The sequence below is a fragment of the Limanda limanda genome, chromosome 18 (assembly GCF_963576545.1).
Source record: "Limanda limanda chromosome 18, fLimLim1.1, whole genome shotgun sequence".
In the NCBI taxonomy this organism is placed as follows: domain Eukaryota; kingdom Metazoa; phylum Chordata; class Actinopteri; order Pleuronectiformes; family Pleuronectidae; genus Limanda; species Limanda limanda.
The window spans coordinates 13497969-13522357 of NC_083653.1; the positions used below are offsets into that span (position 1 = coordinate 13497969).

General features: G+C 40.8%; 3 protein-coding genes across 3 annotated transcripts in view; all 3 read left to right on the top strand.

The window, feature by feature from the left end:
• Positions 1-4809, top strand: tmem244 (transmembrane protein 244). The gene is made up of 6 exons (XM_061090953.1): positions 1-93; positions 3007-3092; positions 3243-3319; positions 4034-4159; positions 4396-4440; positions 4712-4809. Exons 1-6 carry the CDS (start codon positions 1-3, stop codon positions 4807-4809), a joined length of 525 nt encoding a protein of 174 aa, XP_060946936.1.
• Positions 4810-6573: 1764 nt separating this feature from the next.
• Positions 6574-9380, top strand: fkbp6 (FKBP prolyl isomerase 6). The gene is made up of 8 exons (XM_061092058.1): positions 6574-6645; positions 6954-7071; positions 7449-7538; positions 7633-7835; positions 8042-8161; positions 8294-8491; positions 8919-9028; positions 9302-9380. The coding sequence occupies exons 1-8, from the start codon at positions 6574-6576 to the stop codon at positions 9378-9380; spliced, it is 990 nt and encodes a 329-aa protein (XP_060948041.1).
• A 4103-nt stretch (positions 9381-13483) lies between these two features.
• The window catches only part of arhgap18 (Rho GTPase activating protein 18), a 19484-nt gene continuing 8578 nt past the window's right edge, over positions 13484-24389 (top strand). Inside the window, exons 1-4 of the mRNA XM_061091396.1 lie at positions 13484-13776; positions 22496-22763; positions 23700-23829; positions 24286-24368. Of these exons, the coding sequence (XP_060947379.1) occupies positions 13640-13776; positions 22496-22763; positions 23700-23829; positions 24286-24368 (618 nt within the window). The 5' untranslated portion in view covers positions 13484-13639. The remainder of the gene's footprint in view (positions 13777-22495; positions 22764-23699; positions 23830-24285; positions 24369-24389) is intronic.

Consider the following 24389-nt stretch of genomic DNA (forward strand, 5'->3'; position numbering starts at 1 on the left):
ATGTTGTTGGACTACTGCTGTCGTTGTTGTGGATTCACACTCATAAAACGCCATGGACCCGTCTCCCTCAAGACCACACCCAGTGACACCTGGGTAAGGACGGCGTGTAGCACTAGAGAGAGAGAGCCTGCTGTTGCTGTGGTCTGTAGCGTAGCCGAGGCTCAGTGCAGAGACGAGTGTTTATCAATATGTCCGTTAGAGCGAGTTCTCTTACAATACTGTTTGCATTGGTTTTTAACATTAGTAACATAATCTACTGAATTACTAGAAGATTGTGGAATATTAACCTTCCATTGTTGAGGTATAACTTTATCTGCTATGTACAGTTTAATTTGTTTTAACAGTACAACAGACAACTAAATCAAATGTATTCACTATCATTAGAATCACGTCTTTATTGCTGCATAATCAGCATTTAACTGTATCTTTTTAGAGGTTTAGGGCCTATGTCACAGTTAGAAAAATTCCCACAGAGTCTGCCTGTCAGTAAGCAACCAACCAGAACTCATTGGTCAGAGGATGGGATTTGAAGTCTCAAAGCTGGTTTCTAGAGCAGCTTTTAAAGTACAGTCTAGCCTGAAGCTGACAAAAACACTAGTTAAGGTGTTTAGCGGTCTCCGAGGGTATTAGCATGAGATCATCTACTTCCCAGCTTTAAGATGCACCCACACCCTCCTGTGGTTTATCTGCTGAAGAGGCCACCACATATTGAAAAGTGGGCCACAGTAACAATAGTTTCAAATCAAATCATTATCTGTAATCTCTGGATTCCCATGTTGTATTTTCTGACCACTGTTCAATCAGAAGCACAGAAGGATGAAACTACATTAGCATCATACATTAAATGTCCATTAATGTTGTATCATGTTACTTGAATTAAATGCTATTCTCTTCTGGAAGCTTTAGCTTGTTTAAGTCATCAATCAAGAGTCTTCCTCTATGTTTGTGAGGTAAATGTGAATGTCAGCATGTGCACAACGACAGGGCTAACATGCTTATATTTATTCACCACTATGTTTATCAATGTATTAACACTCGAACAACCGAAATATGCACCAGATAATTTTGTTGTACAATGACAATTAAGGCATTCTAGTGTTTTGTGGGTTAGGGTTAGGGTTAGGGTTAGTGTTAGGGTTAGGGTTAAACAAGGGTTAGGGTTAGGGTTAGGGTCTAAACAAGGAAGTCTGTCTGAGGCTGATACTGGTCATAAACCATGAAGTCTACGACTAATTTAAATCTTGAGTTGAATCACCAAAGTTGAGGTGCAATATATTCAGGGTACCATAATTATTTCAATTAAATTTGACCAGAAAACCATACTTTATTTGTCAGAACATTTAGCTAAAAACAACGAAAAGAGAATCATTACGTTTTAGGATTCACCCTCTTGGGACCATGAATGTCTCAACAACATTTCATGGGAAACTACCCTGTAGGTTTTAGGATATAGAACAGTGACCAGTGAAAAGTAAATTTCATATTCATTTACTCCATTTACATTTTAGAAAATCCTTATAAAAGAGTTTTAAGCCTGGAATCAGGCCGACTCACTACCAGATTAATTGTGACCATAAACCTTCTGTTAGAGCAAAAAAATATGTAATGCATATTGAAAAAACACATCCCGTAAACCATTGCAGACTCACAAGCTGGACCTCACTAACATTTTCTAAAAATATCAAACCTGGTCCATCCTCATGTTAGCATTTGTTTTTTCTTCTTCTATTTTATAGCCGTTATATATGTGGACCAAATACGCCAGCTGAAGACGTCATCATCATTCATACTTCAAGGAAACTAACTATTTTCAAACATTTTCATTATTAAACAAATGTCAATTAATCATAGAAATAACAGAGAGATTAACAGGTTTGTAGCCCCAGTACACTCTACAAGTATTTTCTTTGTTAGGGACAGGGCAGTGAAAGTAGTTTTTTGTTTTGTGATTCATCCCAACTGTGGTTTCTGTCACAGCATTGAACGCACAGGAGTAACTAATAAGATTAACAGTGACTGTGTTCCATTAAGATCTGCCTGTCAGCCCATACCGCACCAGTGTGCAGGGCCCTGGCACCGGCACACATGACTGGAATGCGGCCCATTATTAATGTGATTAGTTAAACCTCTGTTTGACAAGCTGAAATGTCAGCTGTGAGAAAAGGTCTGCTATCTCTCCTGCGAGGGTGTCGTGTAACTCAGTTCCTGTGAAGGCTGCAGTTAATCATCTATGAAAGGAGACTTTAGCGAGCGAGCGAGCACCGACGGTCGGCTGCCGTCTCCTGTTATGAGTCTCTGGAAGAAAATGTGAGAACGCAGACGAGAAGCAGCTTTGGTAAACACGCAAGGCATTAAATAACAATAATGGCTCTCCAGTAACCTGCTCCAAGTACAGCGGTTTATACTCAGATTCTAATCGTTGACATAAGGCTCATGTCTTAAATGTTTTTTTATGATTCAGATTTTCTCTTATTGCTCTGTTTATTTGAAGTACACATTACAAGATAGTCGATGTTGGATGTTAGATGCTTGGATTTAGAAGCAGAACAAGAATGTAGCAGATTTTAACTTGTAAACAGTAAAATGAAGGGAAAAATCAGGTTACAATGGCCTAGCAGTTAAAATACAATATACTATAGTGACATTTAAATCAAATATGATTGATTATAAATGCAGGAACAGGAACAGTCTGACTCAGGATGAAAATCTCTCAACTACAGGACACAAGATTTTTCCATGGATCCATCACTTTTACCAATTATCCTTCACGAGGTCTGAGGCCGATCCCAGCTGACATTTGGTGATCTCACAGCCACGGCCCATTTATTTTTTAATTATTTTAATATCAATCAGCATGTCTTTGGACATTGGTTTGTGGGAGGAGGCCGGAAGTACCCTGAGCAAACCCACACAGAAAGACCTGGGAACAAAACAGGGAACCTTCTTGCTAAGAGGCAACGCTGCTAAGACTATGATATTTAGTTTTCTGTCCTCTCATCTCACCAGGTCGTCCTGCAGAACCTGTTGATGTGCATGGTGTGCTTCTACTCTCTCTACTACATCGTGGTTAGTCTCTGCATCGGACTGCTCAGGTACACTCACACTAACACTCACAAACTAACACACACACACACACACACACACACACAAAGGAAACCTATAGAGGGAGTCATAGTGGGCCTGGAGATGTTGCTCCCGTTTATCCTTGGTGCACATCCTCCATAATCTTGTTTTGTGTTTAGGGTTCATGAGATCAACAGCTTGTTGGCACCATTCGACTACACAACACAACCATCATGGCAGAACCCCAAATACCTGGGTGAGTATAATTGGTGGAATTTTACCAAGCACGACGTATTCTAAGATACATACTTTACATGCATATTTTTATTTTATGCTACTTTATGGCTGCCGTGGGAAAAAAATTCTAACTCTAGAACTAGAACGCCACAACTGCACCAGCTGCTGTAAAAATAGTACAGTGACTTACAAGAAACTAATAATACATATATTTTATTTTACATAAAGAAATAAAACAAATTGGCACAACAGGTTTTTCTTTCTGCTAGAGTATGATTTACTATAGAAATGATTTGTGGAAACATTTCTGACACTCAGTTGTACAAGTACTTGTCTCAATGACTCTCATCGCTGGGGCCGACATATGCACTTAACATAAGGACTTGTCAACCTTCTCTCCTTCACTGTCTGTGTTGTTATATTATGTCATCAACATCTGTATGCACATTTGATTGAATTATTTCAGGTTTCATTTAAACTCTATTCACTGACATTTGCATTGTAAAAATCTTCTTCAGCAAACTGCAGCCTTCATTCTTCACTGTTAACGTTGCACATTTGATATGGTGTTGGTGCTATTTATTTCAATTTTTTAAGAAAATAAATATATATTTTAAATATAAAACAACTGCGATGACAATTATAACCGTGATAATTAACTGTAATTTTGAAATACAATTTTCACATAGTCTCATCTCTAATATGATACATGATTGTCCTCCTCTCTTTCCAGTCGGTGTGATTTCCACAGAAGTGACGTATCTTTTAGGAGGGCTGGTCTTCGCCTGGATTGTAGAGGAGTGGGTCTGGGATTACGCCATAACTGTCACATTGCTGCATGTCGCCATGACTGTAGCAGGTAAACAAACACACCCTCTCACACACACACACACACACACACACACACACACACACACACACACACACACACACACACACAAAGAGGATCAATATCGTGGAACAGCTGATAGGATTGTAGGCCTGGTTATGTAACAATGTGATGGGTGTTGTTCAAAGTTTGCAGACACACACACACAAATTCACAAGCATAAGACATCTATATGTCTATATCCTTTTTTGGTTGTGTGTTTGCAGTGATGTCAGACTTCCCTTCAGCTGAGCACTGGTGGATAGCTCTGGGTAAGTTCTCTTTTTCTTCTTGGTCATCCTTCTGTCTGCCTGCCCATGTGTATCCTCACCTGTCACCTGTCCCATTTGCAGAACATGAAAAATCCTCTCTTTATTTCTCTCCAGCTCCTCTCTATCTGTCCCAGATATTCCCTCTTCCTGTTCCCTCGGATTCAGGCTTCTGGAAGACAGCTGCTGCTGCTGCTGGCATCCAAGCCTTTCCTCCGATTGACCCCTTTTTCTCTATTATTTAATCTCTTTCTCTCTCTCTCTCTCTCTGCAGGTTCAGGTCTGGTCATGATGATATTTGGGGGACAGCTCCTGGCCTACAAACTCTTCAGGACCAACTTTGTTTATCCCGCTGAACTGCAGAACTTCTAATCAACACAATGAGGAAATCTTTTAACTGGCTTACTGGTTAATCTCGGGTCTGCATGAATACTAATTGGTTCACTTTGCAAAGGCTGTGCTGCTAGTTTCATGTTAACACTGGTATGAACAACTAAATTCTGTGCTAGATTAATTCATCATTTTATTGTAACATCCTCCATGTACCAATAGCAAATATCCTCATTATAACATTGTTTTTGTAACATATTCTGTACAGTTTGAATATTCTTTTGTATTTTTTCTTTACAAACTTCATACTGTAACAAAAAGTATTGGCAGAAATGACATGTAGGATTCTGTAAACTCCTGGATATAACAGCTGGAAAATATCTATTACCGCTACATATTTTTTCAGGGATGAATTGAGTCAGCTATTTTCTAATTGTAATGTCATGTAATTATTAAAATATTTTACACATCAGTTTTGGAGAATCTGTAGTGTAGTAGTCCAATAGATAAAATACCTGCCTGGACACAAAGCAAATATGATCTGTGCTACATGTGTTTAAGAAGTTGTGTTTGCAGGAAGAAATAGACAAATGATAACATATATTGATTTCTTCCTGACTTCAATGTGGGTTGTATATATTAGTTAGTTGAGATCTATTGGATTTACATTAAAGCACTTCATGCAAAAGGACTGATTTGTGTTTTCACATCTGTGTATCCAAGCATACATTTTTGCAATGTTCAATTTATAAGGAAACACCAGGTGGCTCTGCTGTCTGGGATGTGTTTAGAAGAGAATTCTAGGCCAGGGCAGCTGGTGTGTAGCCTACAGACAGTATGGCTTACAGTTGTGGCACATCATTGTCTATCTAAAATAGTCCATGTGAGTATTGTGTCACTGAAAAGTACAATTTCTGCAGTAGTATTGTGAGGAAAGTAATTATAGGTAATATATTAACAGGTCATCCTGTGGTTGACAGCTCTGCAGTTATCCCGCAGGAACTAAGGCCATTTCTGAAGTGTTGCCATGGAATCAAATGTCGTCTCTCTGTTGATTGGGTGGACCTACTTTGCATGCAAATTACATGAATAATACATACATAAGATTCCATTTTTTTAATTTATTTATTTATTTAAAACCACATCCTGCCAAAAACTGACTCCAGATCAGCACATACACATTAAACACCAACAAAAATAATGCTGTAATGCTTTCTGCTGCCCGCTCTATTATTTCATAATTCTTATTATACATTTGAAATAAATAGCATTACATATAATACCAAGTAGGAGCCAAATTATTTATTAATATACTGTATTCAAATACATGAGGCGTTTTTGGACATGCATGAACTGTAACTGCTCTAGAAAGATAGATAGAAAGATTGATAGAGAGAGAGAGAGAGAGAGAGAGAGAGAGAGAGAGAGAGAGAGAGAGAGAGAGACTGCAGTGAGATGAAAGTCTAGCCACCAAAACTACAATAAAACTGTCACTGTTAAGGTGTGTGTGCTAATTGAGATATCGACAATGATAGAATTATTAATATAACATAATAATAATGCTGCAGCTCTTTAACAATACGTGCATGTGCATTAAAAGGGGCGTGTCGTTTCAGTTCTGGTACTTATGCTTTGGGTCACTCAGTGCTTGAACTTACTCACTCAGACCTGGCAACCCCTCCCTCCCCTAAAACACCTGTCCCCCGGTGTTAGCTCCGCTGCTGCAGGCTCAGTGTGGATGATCCGCCTCATATTGAATCATACCAAACACCAGTAGCATTAGCAGTGACCCACTGGCCGGCTGACATGTCGCGGAACGGGTTAGTGGCCAGTATCCGGAGGTATGGGGTCGTCGAGGAGCGGCTGAGGAGCACCCCGGTAAGCTAACATGCTAAAGTGCCTGTCTCTGCGGCTAGCTCCTAAAATGCTAACGTGAGGTAGGTAAGGCAGCTAGGAAACACACCCAGGCTTTATACTACAGGTGAACACGTGTCTCTGCATACATGATGTCTGAAATTAACATTTAATCATCAGATAAAATCATCAGACAATAATTACTGCTGAATTAGGACATACACACTTGATATAGCCAACAATTGATATAATTAATCTTTATGAATTCAAGTCCAACTTTATCACAAGCCTTTGGTGTGTCCACATTTCAGAGTTTATTTTCCCCATTGCAGAGTCCCTTTGAACAGCTGAGTCTGCAGATGGACGACATCTTGGGAGATGGAGGGATCCTGAAGGGCGTGGTCCAGCCTGGAGAGGGCCCGCCCATATCCCAGAATGCTTCAGTATTAAGTATTTACAAGTTCACATTTTTTTTGTTCTCAAATAGGAGCGTTTCAAGGGTCTTTGGGGGCCCCAGCAAAAAGGGGGGGCCTGCATCAAACCACACCACACCGTCAAAAAACACATGGTTCCAAATCACATCATTCCAATGGGAATTTGTTTCGTATCAAAATTATAAACAAATTGCAGAACGTGCATGTACATAACTAGTCTTAAAGTTTAGGTGCACCTCAGACACATCATATACACATACAATTGTAGATGGTGAAGCTTTGGGCATAATGCTCATGGCATGGGGCCTTGTTTCCTAATGTTAGGAGGTTTTTTGACATTGTGGCATTGCAGTCTCTAGTAAATAACCCCCCTTCAATCTTTTTCTTCCACAGTGCATTATTCTGGTTTCCTGGAATATTCCGACCGACCTTTTGAAACCAGCACACACTTACAACATCCGCGGATGATGAAATTAGGGAAAGGTCAGAAATGAATCTATAAAAATCGTGGCCTACAGGTCAATATTTCTCCATTGATTGAGAAGGACGCCAGTTTGTAACATTATCGTCCAAACAGATGTGACGCTGGTCGGCCTGGAGATGGGTCTGCTCACCATGAGGAAAGGAGAGTTCGCTCGTTTCCTCTTTCAACCCAAGTATGCGTACGGGGACATTGGTTGTCCCCCGACCATTCCTGCTGCAGCCATGATTCTATACGAGGTTCAGATCGTTGACTTCCTCGACTCGGGACAAGTGGACGAGTTTCTCGCACTGAGTCAGGTTGGGAGGCCGGCACTATTATCACTGAGCACCAAGATGGAGTTTGTCACTTGACGCAGGCACATGCACATTAACGATAGGCTTCCAGCTAAAGCTTTATTTATACTTTCATGGATTTATATGATGCCGTTTTTTAAAAGGCCAAAAGAGGTCCACCACAAATCAACCAGCCTTGTTTTGTTGGTTTATGTCGTGTCTATCTTCAGGAGGAGCAGAACGCCGTTCCTCTTCCAAGACTTCTTGAGGTTGTAAACACAGTACAAACCTTTGGCAACCGCTGCTTCAACCAGAGGCGTTACTATATCGCCAAGGATCGCTATAAAGAGGTAAATCTTCAAGTCAGCTAAAGATAAATAAACGTTTCTCTGTTTTTTACGTATTTATGTTCGGTTGTTGGTGCTGTGTTTCTGTTTATAGGAATACTGTTAATAAATGTTTTTTTACTGCTGGGCTGACAGGCCGTGACGCTGCTGGTGAGCAGGGAATCCCAGACTGATGCAGAAAAGGAGAAGATCAACGCAGCCCTGCTTCCTCTCTATCTGAACCTCTGTGTCACCCAGCTGCGTCTGGAGTGCCCGCACAAGGCGCTGAAGTACGGCAACAAAGTCTTGGAGATCGACTCAGCCAACACCAAGGCTCTTTACCGCTGTGGAAAGGTTGGTCGGGGCTCTTTGTTTGTTTTTTCCAAACCATCTGATAAAATTCCTCACAGGCTTGTACATGAACACGATTCAAAGTTTGGTTTGGCACGGGCAAAAGTAGCAGCGATATAGTTCCAGTGCTTGTAGCATTTTCCAAGTTTTCACATTATGAATAAGAAAATTGCTTTTGTTTGTTCTTATTCTTGTGTAAAATCATGTGCCTTGGACAGAAATGTCACATTCTTATGTGAGTAAACTGCCCTTATTCACTTTCTTAATTTGTAAATCATCAGTCCACAGAACGAGCAAATCTAATCTTCTGATCACAGTTTGGGTTCTCGCATACAGCCCCAACATACATGCCTGAAAGCATCTTGTGTCACATGGTCCCTCTGTAAAATAAAAATCTGTCCATCATCCATACTGATGTTTTGTCTGTCAGGCGTACCTGGAGCTGGGTGACTATGAGAGCGCCCAGGGTTGCCTCATAAGTGCTCAGGCAAAGAAGCCCTTTGACAGTGACATCAACAACCTCCTGAGGAAAGTGACAATGTAAGACCAACTTCACTTCAGTGCATTCAAAATGAGCACTTCTGCTTTGGTTTGCAGCCAAATATAAAATTGATAATTTGTGTGCACACAAGGCAGAAAATTATATGTTACCATATAATAATTTTCCACTTGTTGCAATGGCTTTAATATACAGCACCTATCTGTATGTATTCTACAAAGAGCATATTCAAGTGAATGGTATATGTGATGTTTTGAGTTAGCCTTATTAGCCACATGCTAACAAGTTATATGTAAATCATTGGCATTTTGTAGATGCTATAAAGAAAAATTGGACGAGCAGAAAGACATGTGCACCAAGATGTGCAGGGACTTCAGGGGAGAGTCCAAGTGAAGATTTAAAAGGTGAGAAAACTGACTCAATAAACCACTTGACTACATGTTCAATAAAATGATGGTGTCACTCTGAAAGTGTTTAGACACGCAACTGATTCGTGTTGGAATCCTTACATGATATTTTTTATCTGCATTTGTTTGTCTCTTATATAACGTATAAAGGATTATGCAAAAATTACTGGAGGGATTACCATGAAATTTGAATTTAGTTTTGAATTTAAATGTCGTGTCATAAGGGGACAGTTCGGCCTTGGTGGAGTTGTGCACTCTAATGAGTTTTGTGTTGCTTAAAATATATAAATGAGCTGCTCAAATTGTGCTGTCTATAATCATTGTGTGTTGCAGATGACAAAGGGCTTGGAGGTTCAGCAGCACATCTTTCTCACCAGTTTAAATAATTCTGTTCCGAATTTTCTGTTTTTCCATATGTTATGGAGCTAGTAATATTGTTTAGATTAATTTGTAATTTCTTTGAAAGGAATTTGTTATTTACACTTCAGCAAGTGTTTTGCCTCTACAGTGTTTATTTCTGTTAGACGGTTTGTTTGGCAGAATTAGCTTAAATCTTACGGCTGGAAGAACGTTTCCTTGAACAACCTTGAGTGGCTGCATCTTCTATTAAGCTGCACATCTCTTTCTCAATACTGTTTGTACATGAGTGTCAAATGTTTTCTTGGGTTCTGATCACTCTTGAGTTGATTAAGATGGAAAAATAAAAGAAATTCACTTCTCATACATCTTGTCATTGTTTTTGCTGAACTGCAAACCAGATGTATTTTTTAATTGAGTTTCTGGTTGAAACACACTGCTGAATTGTCTACTCTTAATTTTCACGAAAGGCCTCTGTGAATTGAACTGCAATTTGGAAATGTGTAAATTTTAAAAAGTTGTTTTAGTGGGAAGAATTGGCAGATATGTGGTGGTGTATTTGAGCTGATATGACACAGATTAAGGTTGTTGAGGTTAGAAGTGTATTCTGGGCAGGAGGCCACGTGCAATGTGGGCAAGGTGAAGGTAGAGCTGCAGATTGACTGTATGTTGTTGTTCAGAATACTACAGACAGCCATCATTTAATCTGATTAACAGCAGATGGGGTCGGAAGGTAGGAGGAGATTTTTGAATACAGTCGCAGTCTTTCAGCTCAGCGTTGACAGAGGATCCGTCCTTCCATTCATTATCTATACCACTTATCCTCTAAGGGTGGTGGACGAGAGGCGGGGTACTTTAGGATGTACTTAAAAATCCACTTTAAGGAAAACTAGTTATGTGTAGCAAGAAACGCTAGGGGGCATTCATGAGCATATGTGAACTCCCCACTCACACACAGAATGGGATTAATAAAAATAGACACATTAAAAGTCGTAAAATATTGATTAAGTATTTAAAACATATTGGAAATGAACAAATGGAATAAGCATAATTTTAAAATATGAACATTTGAACACCTTTCCGATAAAACATTTTTTTGCTTTATGACATTCCCTTAAATTTCTCGGCCTTTATTTGTATTTCATCCAATTTAACCATTAAGTGACCATTAACTTTCTTTCTCCCTATGCAACAGCTTAGGCGTCTGATCTGATTTCCGTCTGATCTGATTTCCGTCTGATTTCCTTTAACCCATTCCTGAAACGGGCGGCCATATTGCCCGACTCAGGCTAAGTCTTTTGCAGTAAAGGTGGTGGAGGGAAGGAGGAGGAGGAGGGGACCAGGATGGGGATGCAGCGAGGCCGAATGTGTTGAGTGCAGGACGGAGGGAGGACAGAGGAGAAGGGGTGGGGGGGGGGATGACAGGATCAGAAGCGCAGAGTAGGAGGCGGGGTGCAGATGGAGGAGCAGAAAAGTCTGATTGACCTCTCCGGTTAATCCAATTGTCACAGTGTGTGAGTGTTTCACCGTCATCTCCGAGCACATGGCCAGACGCACACACTGAGTGAACAACGCAGAGCCACAGACGGACATGATGGTCTCCAGACTTGCACACTACCTTCATCTCAGGTAAAGACAGCATGTCTCCATAAGGATTTTCAGTGATATTCGGTTGACATGTGTATTTACTCATCTCCTTGACCCGTTTATGTTGATGTTTTTGTTGATGTAATCAGGATTTGGGGTTTACAGAAAAAAAGCCCTTTACGGCACAGACTTCATATAGGAATTTGTGCTCAAAATATTTAGTAAAATAAAAAAAATGTGAATGTACAAATGTTTTGATGTGTCTTTTAGTTCTTTGCTGTAGCATTCCCTAAAGTGAGGGAAGTTTGTGGTGAAGACAGTTGTACTTAACTGTATTCACCTAAACATTTTGTCATAATAGTATATTATTATTTTGATATTTTAATATGACTTACTATGAATACTATTTTGTCCCCCTTCAGTTCTTATACGATTCCTTCAAAAGGTTGAACAATTGTTTTAAATGATCAGAGTGGATTGAATGGTAATAAACAGTAAATGTAAGACTTTATATCAACAAAATTAGCTAAGGAGAGGAAATAATGTAGAAACTGTTCTCAAACCTGCAAACTGATCCCAGAATAGGATATTTAATGTAAAAAAAACATTAGCCCGTACTTGTTTTGGTGGATTTCTTCCTCGTATTAGATTTTCACATCACAATACATGATTTTCTTTGGACTTGACCTGCACATTCAAGGACTAATCCAGTGTGTGGCCTTAAAATACCTCAGTGTTTTTTTTGGCTGCGTGTTTATTGATAAAGTGTGTTTAAACAGGCCTGATATTCTTTGTTGCTTACCAAAATTATAAACAAATTGCAGAATGTGTATATACCTAATTAATCTTAAAGTTAGATCCTCTGGTCTCAGTGCCCAACCAGTAAGGCCCTCTGGAAGAATTGCATATCTTTTTCTCTCCACCTTCTCTTTCTTGTTATTGTTTTTTTTTTCATCTTCTATTTCTCCCTCTGACAAATATTGTCATACTGTCTCACCTTTTCTGCTTTCTCCATACTTTCCATCTTCTACACCTACACATACAACAACAAGATAATCTAAGCCAAACATAATGAACCCCCCTTGCTTTTTGATTATCCTATTTGTTTAACTTTGTTGTTGATGTGTGTGAATCAAGCTCCCCCTCTTGCTTTGCGCTGTCTGTGTGTTGATCACCACACTGTACAAAGCCAGTGTGTTTGAGTACAGAAAACAACAAATAAAGCATCAGCTCATGAGGTGGGTGTGCACTTCGTTATATTAAAACACACAGCAAATGCTGTCATGTGTTAATAATTTATGGAAACAGCTTCCTGAAACTGTCAGTCAATATTTTTTAAAAGCCAGTGAGTGCACTCTAGTAGCACTTTTGTTCAAACACATAAAATATACATACACAACACTGGCAGGAAGCACATACATATAGATGCACATAGACAAGCCAATATTAATGTTTTTGAGCTTATGATAGGTTGATATATAGTCATACACAGTCAGTGAATCGACATAAGAAATAAGTAAGAGCTACACAGACACACACACATGTTAGAAGCAAATGGAGGCTTCAGCTCCTGAAAACACAGACAAATATTATATTTGCAGATCTTCCACAGTAGAAGTGTGATAACACCACATATAAAAAACTGTCAATATTTATTTTTTATTATTATTTATTTTCAGCTCTTAAAGCAAAATACTTTTCAGCCATTAGTTGCCATGTACTTGTTTACAGATTTGTCTACACATTTACAGATATAAATACATATTTGAATATATTTACAAATTCGATTTCACACGCATTCTAAATACAAATTTTCAGATCCATGTACACGTTACATATCTCATTACATATTCGGAGATTCTTTTACACATTTGCATACACACAGACAGAATGAGACTCACATTTGTCCATAATCTTTTTTACATGTGAATCAAAATAACAAACATTGCTCCTCTTCAAACTTCCTTGCTTTTCCACAGTGCACACATTGGCACATGTGATGAAACTCTTTAAAAGCAGCAGGGGGCGCATTCATCCAGGAAACTTTGACCACAGTTTCAGCCAATCCCTGAGCTGCGTTGCGTCTGTAGTCCCGCCCGTGTCCCATTGACAAGCTCCAGGGAGAAAGAGAGAGAGAGTTAGAGAGAACAAGAGGGTGACGGAGGGAGAGAAGGAGGGAGGAGAGAGCACAACAAGCCGGCGATGGACGGCAGATAGACACAGAGAGAGACAGATGAGAGCCAGTGTGTGGATGCAAGTTGAGAGTGAAGAGGAGGACAGAAGAGGAATAGGAGGAGAAACATGAGTCGACAGCAGCAGCAGAGCCAGGGAGTGGTTTTAACGGGTTACCACAGCAACGCGGAACTGTTGCCCCAAACTGCACCGTGCGCCCCCAGCTGTCAATCAGCCCGGGACCCCGAGACCTCCACCGAACCCAGGTGGGACAAACCCCCCGAGATCCAGCTCTTTAACTGGAGTGCGTGTGTGTGAGTGCGTGTGTGTGTGTGTGTGTGTGTGTCTGTGTGTGTGTGTGTATGAGAGAGTGTGTATGCTTGTTTGTGTGTGTGTGTGTGTGTGTGTGTGTGTGTGTGTGTGTGTGTGTGTGTGTGTGTGTGTGTGTGTGTGTGTGTGTGTGTGTGTGTGTGTGTGTGTGTGTGTGTGTGTGTGTAAAGGTCATGGTTGTGTGGTTTTCCTCGTTTTGAACTTAGGAGCAAAGCATAGATGGTGTTGTTGATCAACCAGCACTAACCTGGTCATAGTTTAACCCCCCCCCCACACTAACTTAGTTGATGATTTTTTTATTCTTGTACGTGCACGTGTCCAGCCCTGGGTTATGTTTTTATTTTCCTTTATCAGCAGGTTCACCCTGACTCTGATATAACAGCTCAGATTTTACAAGGTTGCCAGTCTTAAGATAAAGCTGTTGGTCTACAGATAATGAAATACTGTACTCCCCGAAAGACTGTGCAACATAAACCAGCCTTAGTCAAATAGTGGTATTAAGTCAGACTCTGGTTTATGTAGAGATGGTTTTATGTAGCTGATGAATTAACCTGATCTGATAAAATTTACTGGGTTAATAGTTGATAATAGTTCAATTGTTTAACAAGCAAAAATAACAAAAATGGTGTGTGTTTCATGTTGCTCAGATTTGCTTGATAACCATTTCGAAGATTGTCAACGACCATTTTTACAATTTACTACAAAAATGATCATCAGAACAATCAATATTGAAAGTGATCATACAGCATCATACTGTATAGCTGAAGGGCGAACAAGTAACAAGGAGTTTGAATTTGAACTCCCAAGCATTTTCATACCTTTGCTTGATAAATGAAATAGTAAACAGATGATTGTTTAGCAAAATAATTGTTGATTGATCCATTCATCAGCTCATATTTTTCAACACACATCATTTCAACTACAGAATTCTAACAAACGTATGTTCAAAAGGTGTGAGGTCATGAGCCTTCCCACATTCCCACATCTGGTGTTTTTATGTTTAGTGGTGGTGGAGGGCGATGTGTGACCCAGCCTCCATCTACAGGAGGATTTACATCCTTTGTTTACAGCTTGTTGTCATCATGGCGTGACAGCGTACACCTCTCTGTCTGTGACAAGAAGACTCTTTACACACTGCAAGGTTACACTCTTATTTATAACCTGTTTACTCGAAAAGGCCGGGCTCTGTCTGTGTGTCTGTGTGTGTGTATTTGTGTGTGTGTGTGTCCAGTGCCGCTCAGGTCAGCAAACAACTGCTGTCTCCAACTGTTGCGTGGTAAAGGTAAACAACCCACTCCAGCTGGTATTCAGATGGGCACACCTGCCTCTGCATGTACATGTATGTGTATGTGTGTGTGCGTGTGTGTGTGTGTGTGTACAGAATATGTGTGTGTGTGTGTTCCAGATGGCTTCTCCAGCTAACCGGGGAAAAAGAACCCAGCATCACATTACAGCCTGCCTTTGTCTCACCTCCCACAGCAGAGTGTGTGTGCGTCCTGTCTAGGTTGACTTGAGGGTTTAGTCTTCTGGTCATTGTTTCCCCTGGTCAGGAAATGGGAGACAGAGTGACACAAACAGACAGACAGGCAGACGGACGGATGGACGGACGGACAGACAAACAAACAGAGAGCTGATGGCCTTTTACCAGCCAGAGACATCTGACCTAAGCCTTAGGTTACGTGCCTGCTGGAGTATGTCACATGGATGTTTTTGAGGTTCAGCTCCTCTTTTAGCCAAAGAGCTTCGTGTTGCTCTTGGGTTTTTCACTGTATTGTAGGAGAGGGAGAGAGAGAGAGAGAGGGCGTGCTTCCCTCAGTATTGCTTAGTGTCCAGTAAAAACACATGGTTTTAATAAATTGACTGTGTGAGGCAACAGTCAGCCGGCAGAAATACTACGCTGCACAGGAAGTGACATCTGCTGAGAGGAAGACGAGCTGGACGCCAGTCAAGCATGGACGGCCATGATAAGTCTTCATAGCTGTGACCCTGTGGCACACTGTCCCTCAGATTCAATCTGGTGTCTGTCAGGATGAACCTGAGGTCAGAACAGGCGGCTGCAGTGAACAGTGGAATTCACAGGCACACATAAAAACACATCATGTAGAAAAAGAGACAGTGGCCTGCAGGGATGGAGACGGACAGATTGACAATGGGGAGACGGTATTAGATATTAATTGATTTTTTCAGCCAGTGGGTCAGGGGTGAGACCACCAGTTTCCAAAGGGGAACAGAGGCAGCCTCTGTCTTTATAGAGGACAGCTGGCACCTGTTGATGTAAATGGGAATAACACACACACACACAGAGAGAGGTTTGCACTGCTATCCTTATTATTATCCGGTTTATTGCGGAAAGCCAAAGCAAAAACCTTATCCCTAACTTGACCAGTGCATGACTAAACCACACATTGAACCAAACAACACTTCACAGTTGACCCCTAACTTTAACTAGGACCTCAGAAATGATGTTTAGCCTCATTAGGACCAGGTTGGTCCACGTGACGTCTACTGGTTCTGACCGGATCAGGAACAAGCACATAAACACACATACACACACACCAGCTGTTTCGTGTTCATCATTTATTTGTAGGTGCCAAATCATAATAATTTGATGTGCTTAGGAAAATCTCCTCAGATCCTTGAGTATTTCCTTTTATTCCATTCAAATTTGACTTATTAGATTATATACTAATATATACTGATGGTCGTAATTCCACCTCTCCAGCTGTTTATGACACCCCTAAAACTCTTCTTTGTTCTTCAAAATTTGAAATTCTTCTATTGAAAAAAATCCCCCTTGTGTCCTTAAAGTGCATGTGCACCATTCTTTCCAATTGACTGGGATCTATGGATATGCTAACATGGCCCCTCCCCTGCTTGCTGTTTCCTGACCCTCACCGCTCACCTGCAGCTGAGCTCCACCCACAAAGTGATAGGATTGGTTGTTAACGTGTGTTACATCACAAACCCTGCCTTTTTTTTTGTCAGACTAGCATTTGTTTACTGCACTGTTAAGGAGGAAATACTCAGCCATGGCCAGTGTTGGGGAGTAACGGAATACATGTAACGGCGTTACGTATTTAGAATACAAATTATGAGTAACTGTATTCCGTTACAGTTACAAAATAAATAGATGGTATTCAGAATACAGTTACATTGTTGAAATCAGTGGATTACATGATGGTACTTCTCGAGTTTATTCACTCTCTCGTAAATCCACCGGCGGCAAAGCCCCCAGGAAGCAGCTGGAGACCAGGGCTGCCGTAAGAGCGCCCGGGCCCCCGGCGGCGTGAAAGAGCCTCACCGCGACCGGCTCGGGACACAGGCCCGGGACCGAGGCTCTGAGAGAGTTCCGTCGCTACCAGAAATCTACGGAGCTGCTGATCGGCAAGCTGCCCTTCCAGCGCCTGGTGAGAGAAGACCGACCTGCGCTTCCAGAGCTCCGCTGTCATGGCTCTGCAGGAGGCCAGCGAGGCACGCCGGGTTCACACCGGACGCTGAAGCGCCGGGCAGCGCTAATAATATCACCCGTTGACACAGTAGTATAAAAGCATATAGTCACTTGTTTCTCCAACATTAACTGCAACAGCGTCCCAATTTAATGTCATCTATCTTCAAGAACTTCTCCGCTGTTTGCTCCGTTCAATGTCGGGTGTCGAGGGTAAATGACGTATTCTCCGCCCCCCCCCCTCTCTTTTTATCTTTATGACTGCTTGTGTGTCTGTAGTGGATGGGCAGAGGGGGGCATTTAATAATGTGATCGTTAAAATATTAAAATTAAAACTCAGAAGGGGAATACAAACTATGGGATGCATACTTTATCATTTATATCATATAAAATGTCATCAATATCGTTTAAAATCATTTTTCAGTGTGTTTCCTAGAGCGATACGCTCGCGTCAAGCGCAAAAAATAGACTCGACGCCGAAGCGATCGCCGCATCGGCGGAGAGAGAGAACAACGCCGCAATCATACACTTAAAAAATGCAATACAAACCGGAAGTATTCCAAGTATTCAGAATACGTTACTCAGAATAGTTAATGTAATGGAATACGTTACAGATTACATTTTTGGGCATGTATTCTGTATTCTGTAACGGAATACGTTTTGAAAGTATCCTTCCCAACACTGGCCATGGCACTGACATGCGTATTTCCCTTCGTAATATGTCTTTTATCATAAGAAAGACACAAGGGAGACATGTTTAAATAATTGTTTGGATTTTTAAATATAAATCTTCTTGGGCTGGGAGCTCTGTGTCACTTCAGTGACTCACACTCTCATGTGGATTCAAATAGTCACCTCCACTGATCTTGACTCATATTCAGCTCACTGATGCAGAGTTTGCTCTTTGCTGGCTGATATAGTTTCCTTCTGTTCCTTTTAACACCTCACAGTTTACTTATACACAAACACGTGCACTATCCTTCACACTCTATGTTGGCAGCTCGAACTAGCTGATAAAAGGTGTGTGTGTGTGTGTTTGTGGACAAAGAGTTGAACAATTGCTCACACAGCTCCAGCAGTTTTTCTTTTAAATGGTCATTTGTGCTAGTATGTATGAAAGTGTGCCAAAGAGAGAGAATGTGTTTGTTTTACTCACAAGGGCAGCCCACCTGTGCGCACAATGGAGCAAAGTCACGTGCAGGATTGCATGTAAAACATTGTGAGCATTATATTGTCGTGTGTGTGTGTGTGTTGTGATCTTGACATTCACATTCTATGACCTGGGAAGGACCTGCTCCAGTAACATGTCAGCACTGATCGTCACACGAGCACTTTTCACAAATCAGCAAATCACCCAGAGCAGTGAAGAAGAACTGACCATGAAAGATTCAGAGCTTAATTGTTAACAAGCCTGTAAAGATATTTTCTCGCACCACAGGATTATAGTTGAATGGAAAACCAGACACGTGTGTCCAAGCCAATCAGATAATTCCTGACCTGTTGCATCAGAGTAGTATCAATAGCAACACCTCTTTATTGTCGGTGTTAATCGTTTGTTGTACATTAAACTGATTTGTTTGACACCTGGAACAGATTATTAATGATGACTAATGCATGATGTATGATTTAGTCACACCGTTCATGTCTCTTCTTATCAGGTTTATCTGAAAACAAGGGGAATAATTCAGGTCATGAGTGGACACACGTCAGCTGAACAACCTGCTTAGTTTGCTTTTGGGAAAGTGGGACTGAGAGGAGTCAGAAGGCATTTCTCCGCATGTGCTATCACACAGTGCTTAGATAAGTAATACTGGGGCCAGGTCAGAAAGGAGGGAAGAAGAGATGGGACCATTCAGGGAAAAAATGTGGGATAACAGGGAGGACGTCAAGGGAGGGGATATTAAGAACCAAACAGAAAAGGAAAAGGAGACGACTCAAGTCCCAGGCGAGGTGTAGGAGAGGAAGGGGGTGACGAGAGGAGGAAGAAGAGGTGGAAAGAAAATAGACTGGAAGGAAGGAGAAGGTTGAATGTCGGTATAGAGCCAACACACTTCTTTGTTAAAGCTAGATCAAAGTGTTGTATCTAAATTTACTAGTGGTTTAATTTTTTCAAATATTGTGTGTGGGCATGTGTGTGTGTGTGTGCATGTGTGTGTGTGTGGCAGGAAGTCTGCTGTGGTATGTGGCCTTGCCTCAGCGTGGACGCTCACGGTAAAATACTTCCCTCATAATTCCAAATTAATGAATACAGCACATCGACTTCATGCTGTTCACTCTGACTCTAGAAGTTAATATCACAAACGAACCTGTTCTGCACTTCACTGACGTTGGATGTGTTTCACGACTAAATATTGGAACCAGCATTATTCGTTCGCCCATGTCCATTGACCCCCCCTAAAAAATGCCTTGTCTGTAGTTACCCCGCCTCCTTTCTTTGTTTGTTTCTTTGTATGCAAGCAAGTTGACTTAAAAACTACTGGACAGATTACCACACAAAAATTATTGGAAGGAGGTCAGCAAAGAACCCATAATTATTACATTCATGCAGATCAGAGGACGGAATCCAGGACATTTTTTTTACCTTCTTCAACATTGCAAGATAGGGTGTTTTTTTTCATTTTTGCAGAATAATTCATGGATCAAGCACAATTATCTAACTGACATTGGTGCAGCTTCATTAACTTGACTGTTGAGCCTTGGCAGAGTTATGCACTGGACTGAAAGCAATTTTTGTTTGATTCACTAGATTTAGAGCAAGTATTTATTCCCACAAATGAAGCAGCTTGTAAGATCAGTGTAAAATAATTTCATGTTCACACTGAGGATTCATGAGTAGGACTGATGAGTGACGACACCTCTCAACTTGATTGGGACGGGACACAGAAATGACAGATCAGCTGTTTGCAGCTGAACCATCAGTTTGTTGTTCCAGGGCTGAAGGTGCTCAGTCAATAAAAGCTGTAGCTTGAAGGCAGAGAGAAAGAACGAGAGACCGAGAAGAGGGAAGAGAGTAGATAGAAAGAATGTACTGTGTCACTTCCTGTCATGACAAAGGGGACATTCAGTTGGAGATCAGCAAAACCATTGAAAATAAGAGCCAACTTATCTGCCAGGCTGACATATCCTCTTGCTCTACTATATATTGTTATCTGTGTATATGTTGGTTGATAAGTAGCAATAAATTACACCACAGTTTGTACGTTTGTCCCAGAGTCTTGCACAGGGGCAATTTGCAAACCTGCACCCTGTAGGTACATGTCCTGCAACACAATCCACATTCGTAGCTAAAGACATCAGAGTAATTCATTCATATTGTGTTATGCGGACAGGTTGCTTTTATGATGCCCGGTCGGAGCTTATCTGATGTTGTGCGTGTTGCATTGTTCCATTCCGATGTGCGACACGCTCACACTCAGGCCCCCATCCCTTGTTGTTGATGTAGGCAAATGCAAAGTGACACAAAGACCAGTTTCGCAGTAATTATTCAAAGTGTCTCCCTGTGGAGTCAGTCAGCTGCATTGTCATATACCCAGAACTGGTGACGGACTGAGGGTGAAAGATTGTGTCATAAATATTCACAATAATGACAAAAAAAGTCTGGGCTAATTCATTAATGCTCAATAAAAAGATTAAAAAGAAACCAAACTAATTTAGATTTTTTTTTTAAGTTTCATATACAGGCAGGACTTTATTTATTTATTAATAATGTTTGGCTAATCAGCTGATCTGCTGTAATTGGATGTTTTTTAAACTATCAAATATCCATTATCAGTATGAGCCTCAAAAATTGGTGAGATCATTCTTATAGGACTCCTCCAAATGTCCCGGGGTACTGTGGTAACTTTGCCCAAGTGATGAACATTTTTGAGTGAACCCGCATAACTGCTGAACAGGTTTCCACGGAACTTGATTGAAAAATGGGAAATGGGCCAAGAACGAAGCCAATACATGTTGTGTGGGTTGCACTCAGGATTTTTGTTCTCTTTCTTTAACATTGAGAGATATAGTATGTTTTTGACATTTTCATCAAGACTTTTTTAGGAATGTGTTATCTATATAATTGTGGTGCAGCTTGATCGCATTTAAGATGACTATATCTTGGTGAGGGTATTCACACTACTGAGTATCATTAGTGAAGTGCTTACTATACTGATTGTCATGTGGTCAGCTGCCTCACATCCCCGACTGTCCATGTGATTAGTATGACAACACACTCATTATAGTTAAACAGCCTGTATGAAGTCTCAACCACTATAATGAGCTCTAATGGTTTCGCTCTGTCTTAGTTTGACCAGTGCTCTGTGGTGTGAGAATAGCTGACTGTGTGGAGTTAGTCATGTGAAGTCCATGCTGCTATTCTTAGTTCTCACTGATGTTGTTCTCATTAGTCTGACTGGGACTTCAACAGGCTTGTCTTCAGTTTGATACTTTAGTCGACTTCTATCTGTCGAACTCACTGACCACTCGTGTAATCCCAGCTATCTCTCTCTTGTGCTGCCATCAAAACAAACTGACATGCACTGCAGGCACCGGGCTGACATGTGGATATAAATGAAAGCAAAGATGTGCGTCACATTCCATTTTTGTGAACCTGATATCTCGGGAATGTCATGAGGAAATGTTCTTTTAGTTTTGCACAAAGAGTCACTTGAACTCACGGATGAACTTGTTCGAATTCGGCGGTCAAATGTCATTGTCACCGAACCCAATTTTCTTGTGAACGTGATATCAGAAACACCCACATAGGGAATTTCATTGCATCTGACATAAACATTCACTTTTAATCGAGGATGAACTGATAAGAAATCTAAGGTCAAAGGTTAAGATCACGGTGGCCTCACAAAACATTTGTCATTGGCCTCTCAAGTCTCCCTTATGGGAATTTCTTCAAATTTGGACCAGTTGTAACTTGGACTCTGAGATGAACTGATTTGATTTCACTGATCAAAGGTCACAGTGACTTCATATGAGACTGGGAATAAAAGTATGTAGACTGAAACTGCACTGGGTGGTGGCGGGCAGTAATTCTAATTATGTAGTAGAGCATGACAAACACAGTTAATCTTTCGTTTGCTATCCAGGAATATTTGTATGATATGTTTTTTATCAGGTATTGATCATAACGTAATTGATAAACACAAAACTGCAAAGCTGCGACGTGTGTTATCAAGCACGATGCCAGTTAACCAGATGTGTCTTTCCTCTTGTAGCCGCAGATCAGGCCACTACACAGTTCAACAGAACCAAAACACACTAAATGGAGACGGAGTCGAGCCGGGCGCTGCCGCCAATGTTACCAAAACCAGCGGCACCGACCCGTCGCCATCGCTCCCCAATCCGAATATTGTGGCCTGCTCCAGGTCTCTGCCCTCCTCCAGCCCAATTTCTCACTCCAGCCCAAAGTCTCGCTCCAGCCCCAGACAGAGTCCCAACGTCCGGGCCAGAACTCGACCCACGTGTCAGCGCTGTAACTCTCAGGTGGGCTGACATGTAGTCGTACTTAGCTGAGTTCAGCTCTGCGATTCTTTGGTTTAAAGATGTCTTTGGCTCTTTTCCACAGGTCACATGTCGATGTGTAGCTTACACTGTACTGTGATGTTATTTTCCTTTCCTTGCTCTCTGTTTACACTCTTTGTTTTCTTTTCTTAAATAGTTTTCTGGGGTTTTTGTGGGAGTCATAATTGAATATTAATAATATTGTACTTCTAATTCTTCCGTCTCTCAAAATCTTGTTGTATGTTTTTTTATCCCATTTTATTATTTTACTTTTATATTTTGCACATTTGCATTTTTTTTTTATGATACATTTATGGAAATGTCAGTTGTGAAACACTAACTTGCTTTAAAGGTGCGATACAGTTAGTTAGAGTTAGACAAATCAAACTTTAGTGTTAATACTTCCGATATCTGTAGATTCTTTGATATTCCATTCATATATTAAGGTGTATTTCTTCAATTATCATTATAAAACTATTTAATTCCTTTACATTGTAACCCCCTATAAAATTAATAATGGTCAGCATGATGTTGTTGTCTTTTGTGATTTTTGTCTTGGTGAGATTCAAAAGCTGTTCTACGGTCTCTGTATAAGAATGTGTTTATGCGTGTGTGTGTGTGTGTTTTTTTATGTGTGTGGAGACGCAGTAAAAATCTGCCAGTTTACCCAAACTTTAGTTCCATTTTTGGAAAAACAGAGTGAGAGGGAGAGAAGAGCTCCAAGGTCTGTTTAAACTTCAGGAATGTGCTTGTGTTTCAGTGTCTGTGTGGGAGAGCAACTGCTGTAATTTGGGAAGAATTTACTTTTTATTTTATCATCATAAAACCACTGTTCTAGACAGAAACAAGATCTGAAACAGGAAATGAAAATTGAAGCGGTTGAAATGATTAAATTGTGTTCGACATCGTGTGCTACAGGACTCTCTGGATGAGCTGGAGATGGACGACTACTGGAAGGAGGTGGAGAATATCACTGAAGGAGCAGGGAGAGGAGACAGTGGAGGAGAAGGAGAAGTTCAAGAGGACGAGCAGAATAAAACTCCTGAGGGTAAGATACACTGTGTCCATGAACAGACCTCAAAGGGAGATACACTGACTTTTCTATTCCATGCTGTGCACAAAGAGTCACAGTTATTTTGATTCTGCTGATGTAACGATAATGTCGTGCAGAGTTTGACAAAAATTGGACAAGTTACTTTACATAGTTTTGCATCCCCATATCTCCATTGTAGATCTCTTTATTTTGGTTGTGCATCTCAGTCAATGATGACTATTGTTCTGTGGAGCAAACAAACTCTTCCTGTGTAATGTGTGTGTCCACTTCTGCCTGCGGTCTGTCTTTTCCCTTTCCTGCACCTGTGAAGTGTTTTTAAAGGGTTAAAAATAATAGACACTTTTTTTTAAATAGTCGTCTCCACCTTTTCTTCTCTTTGAGTCAAAATGTATACACTAGTGTTCTTTATCTTAACTCCTCACTTTTCTTTTCAATCATTTTCTCCTTCAGAAGGAGAGCAGGAGGAGGCGTGGCTTGCCGAGGCGGGGCTAGCACAACTCTGTGATGACACATTGGCACCTGACCAGGATCAGGTATTGGTCATCTATCTGTAA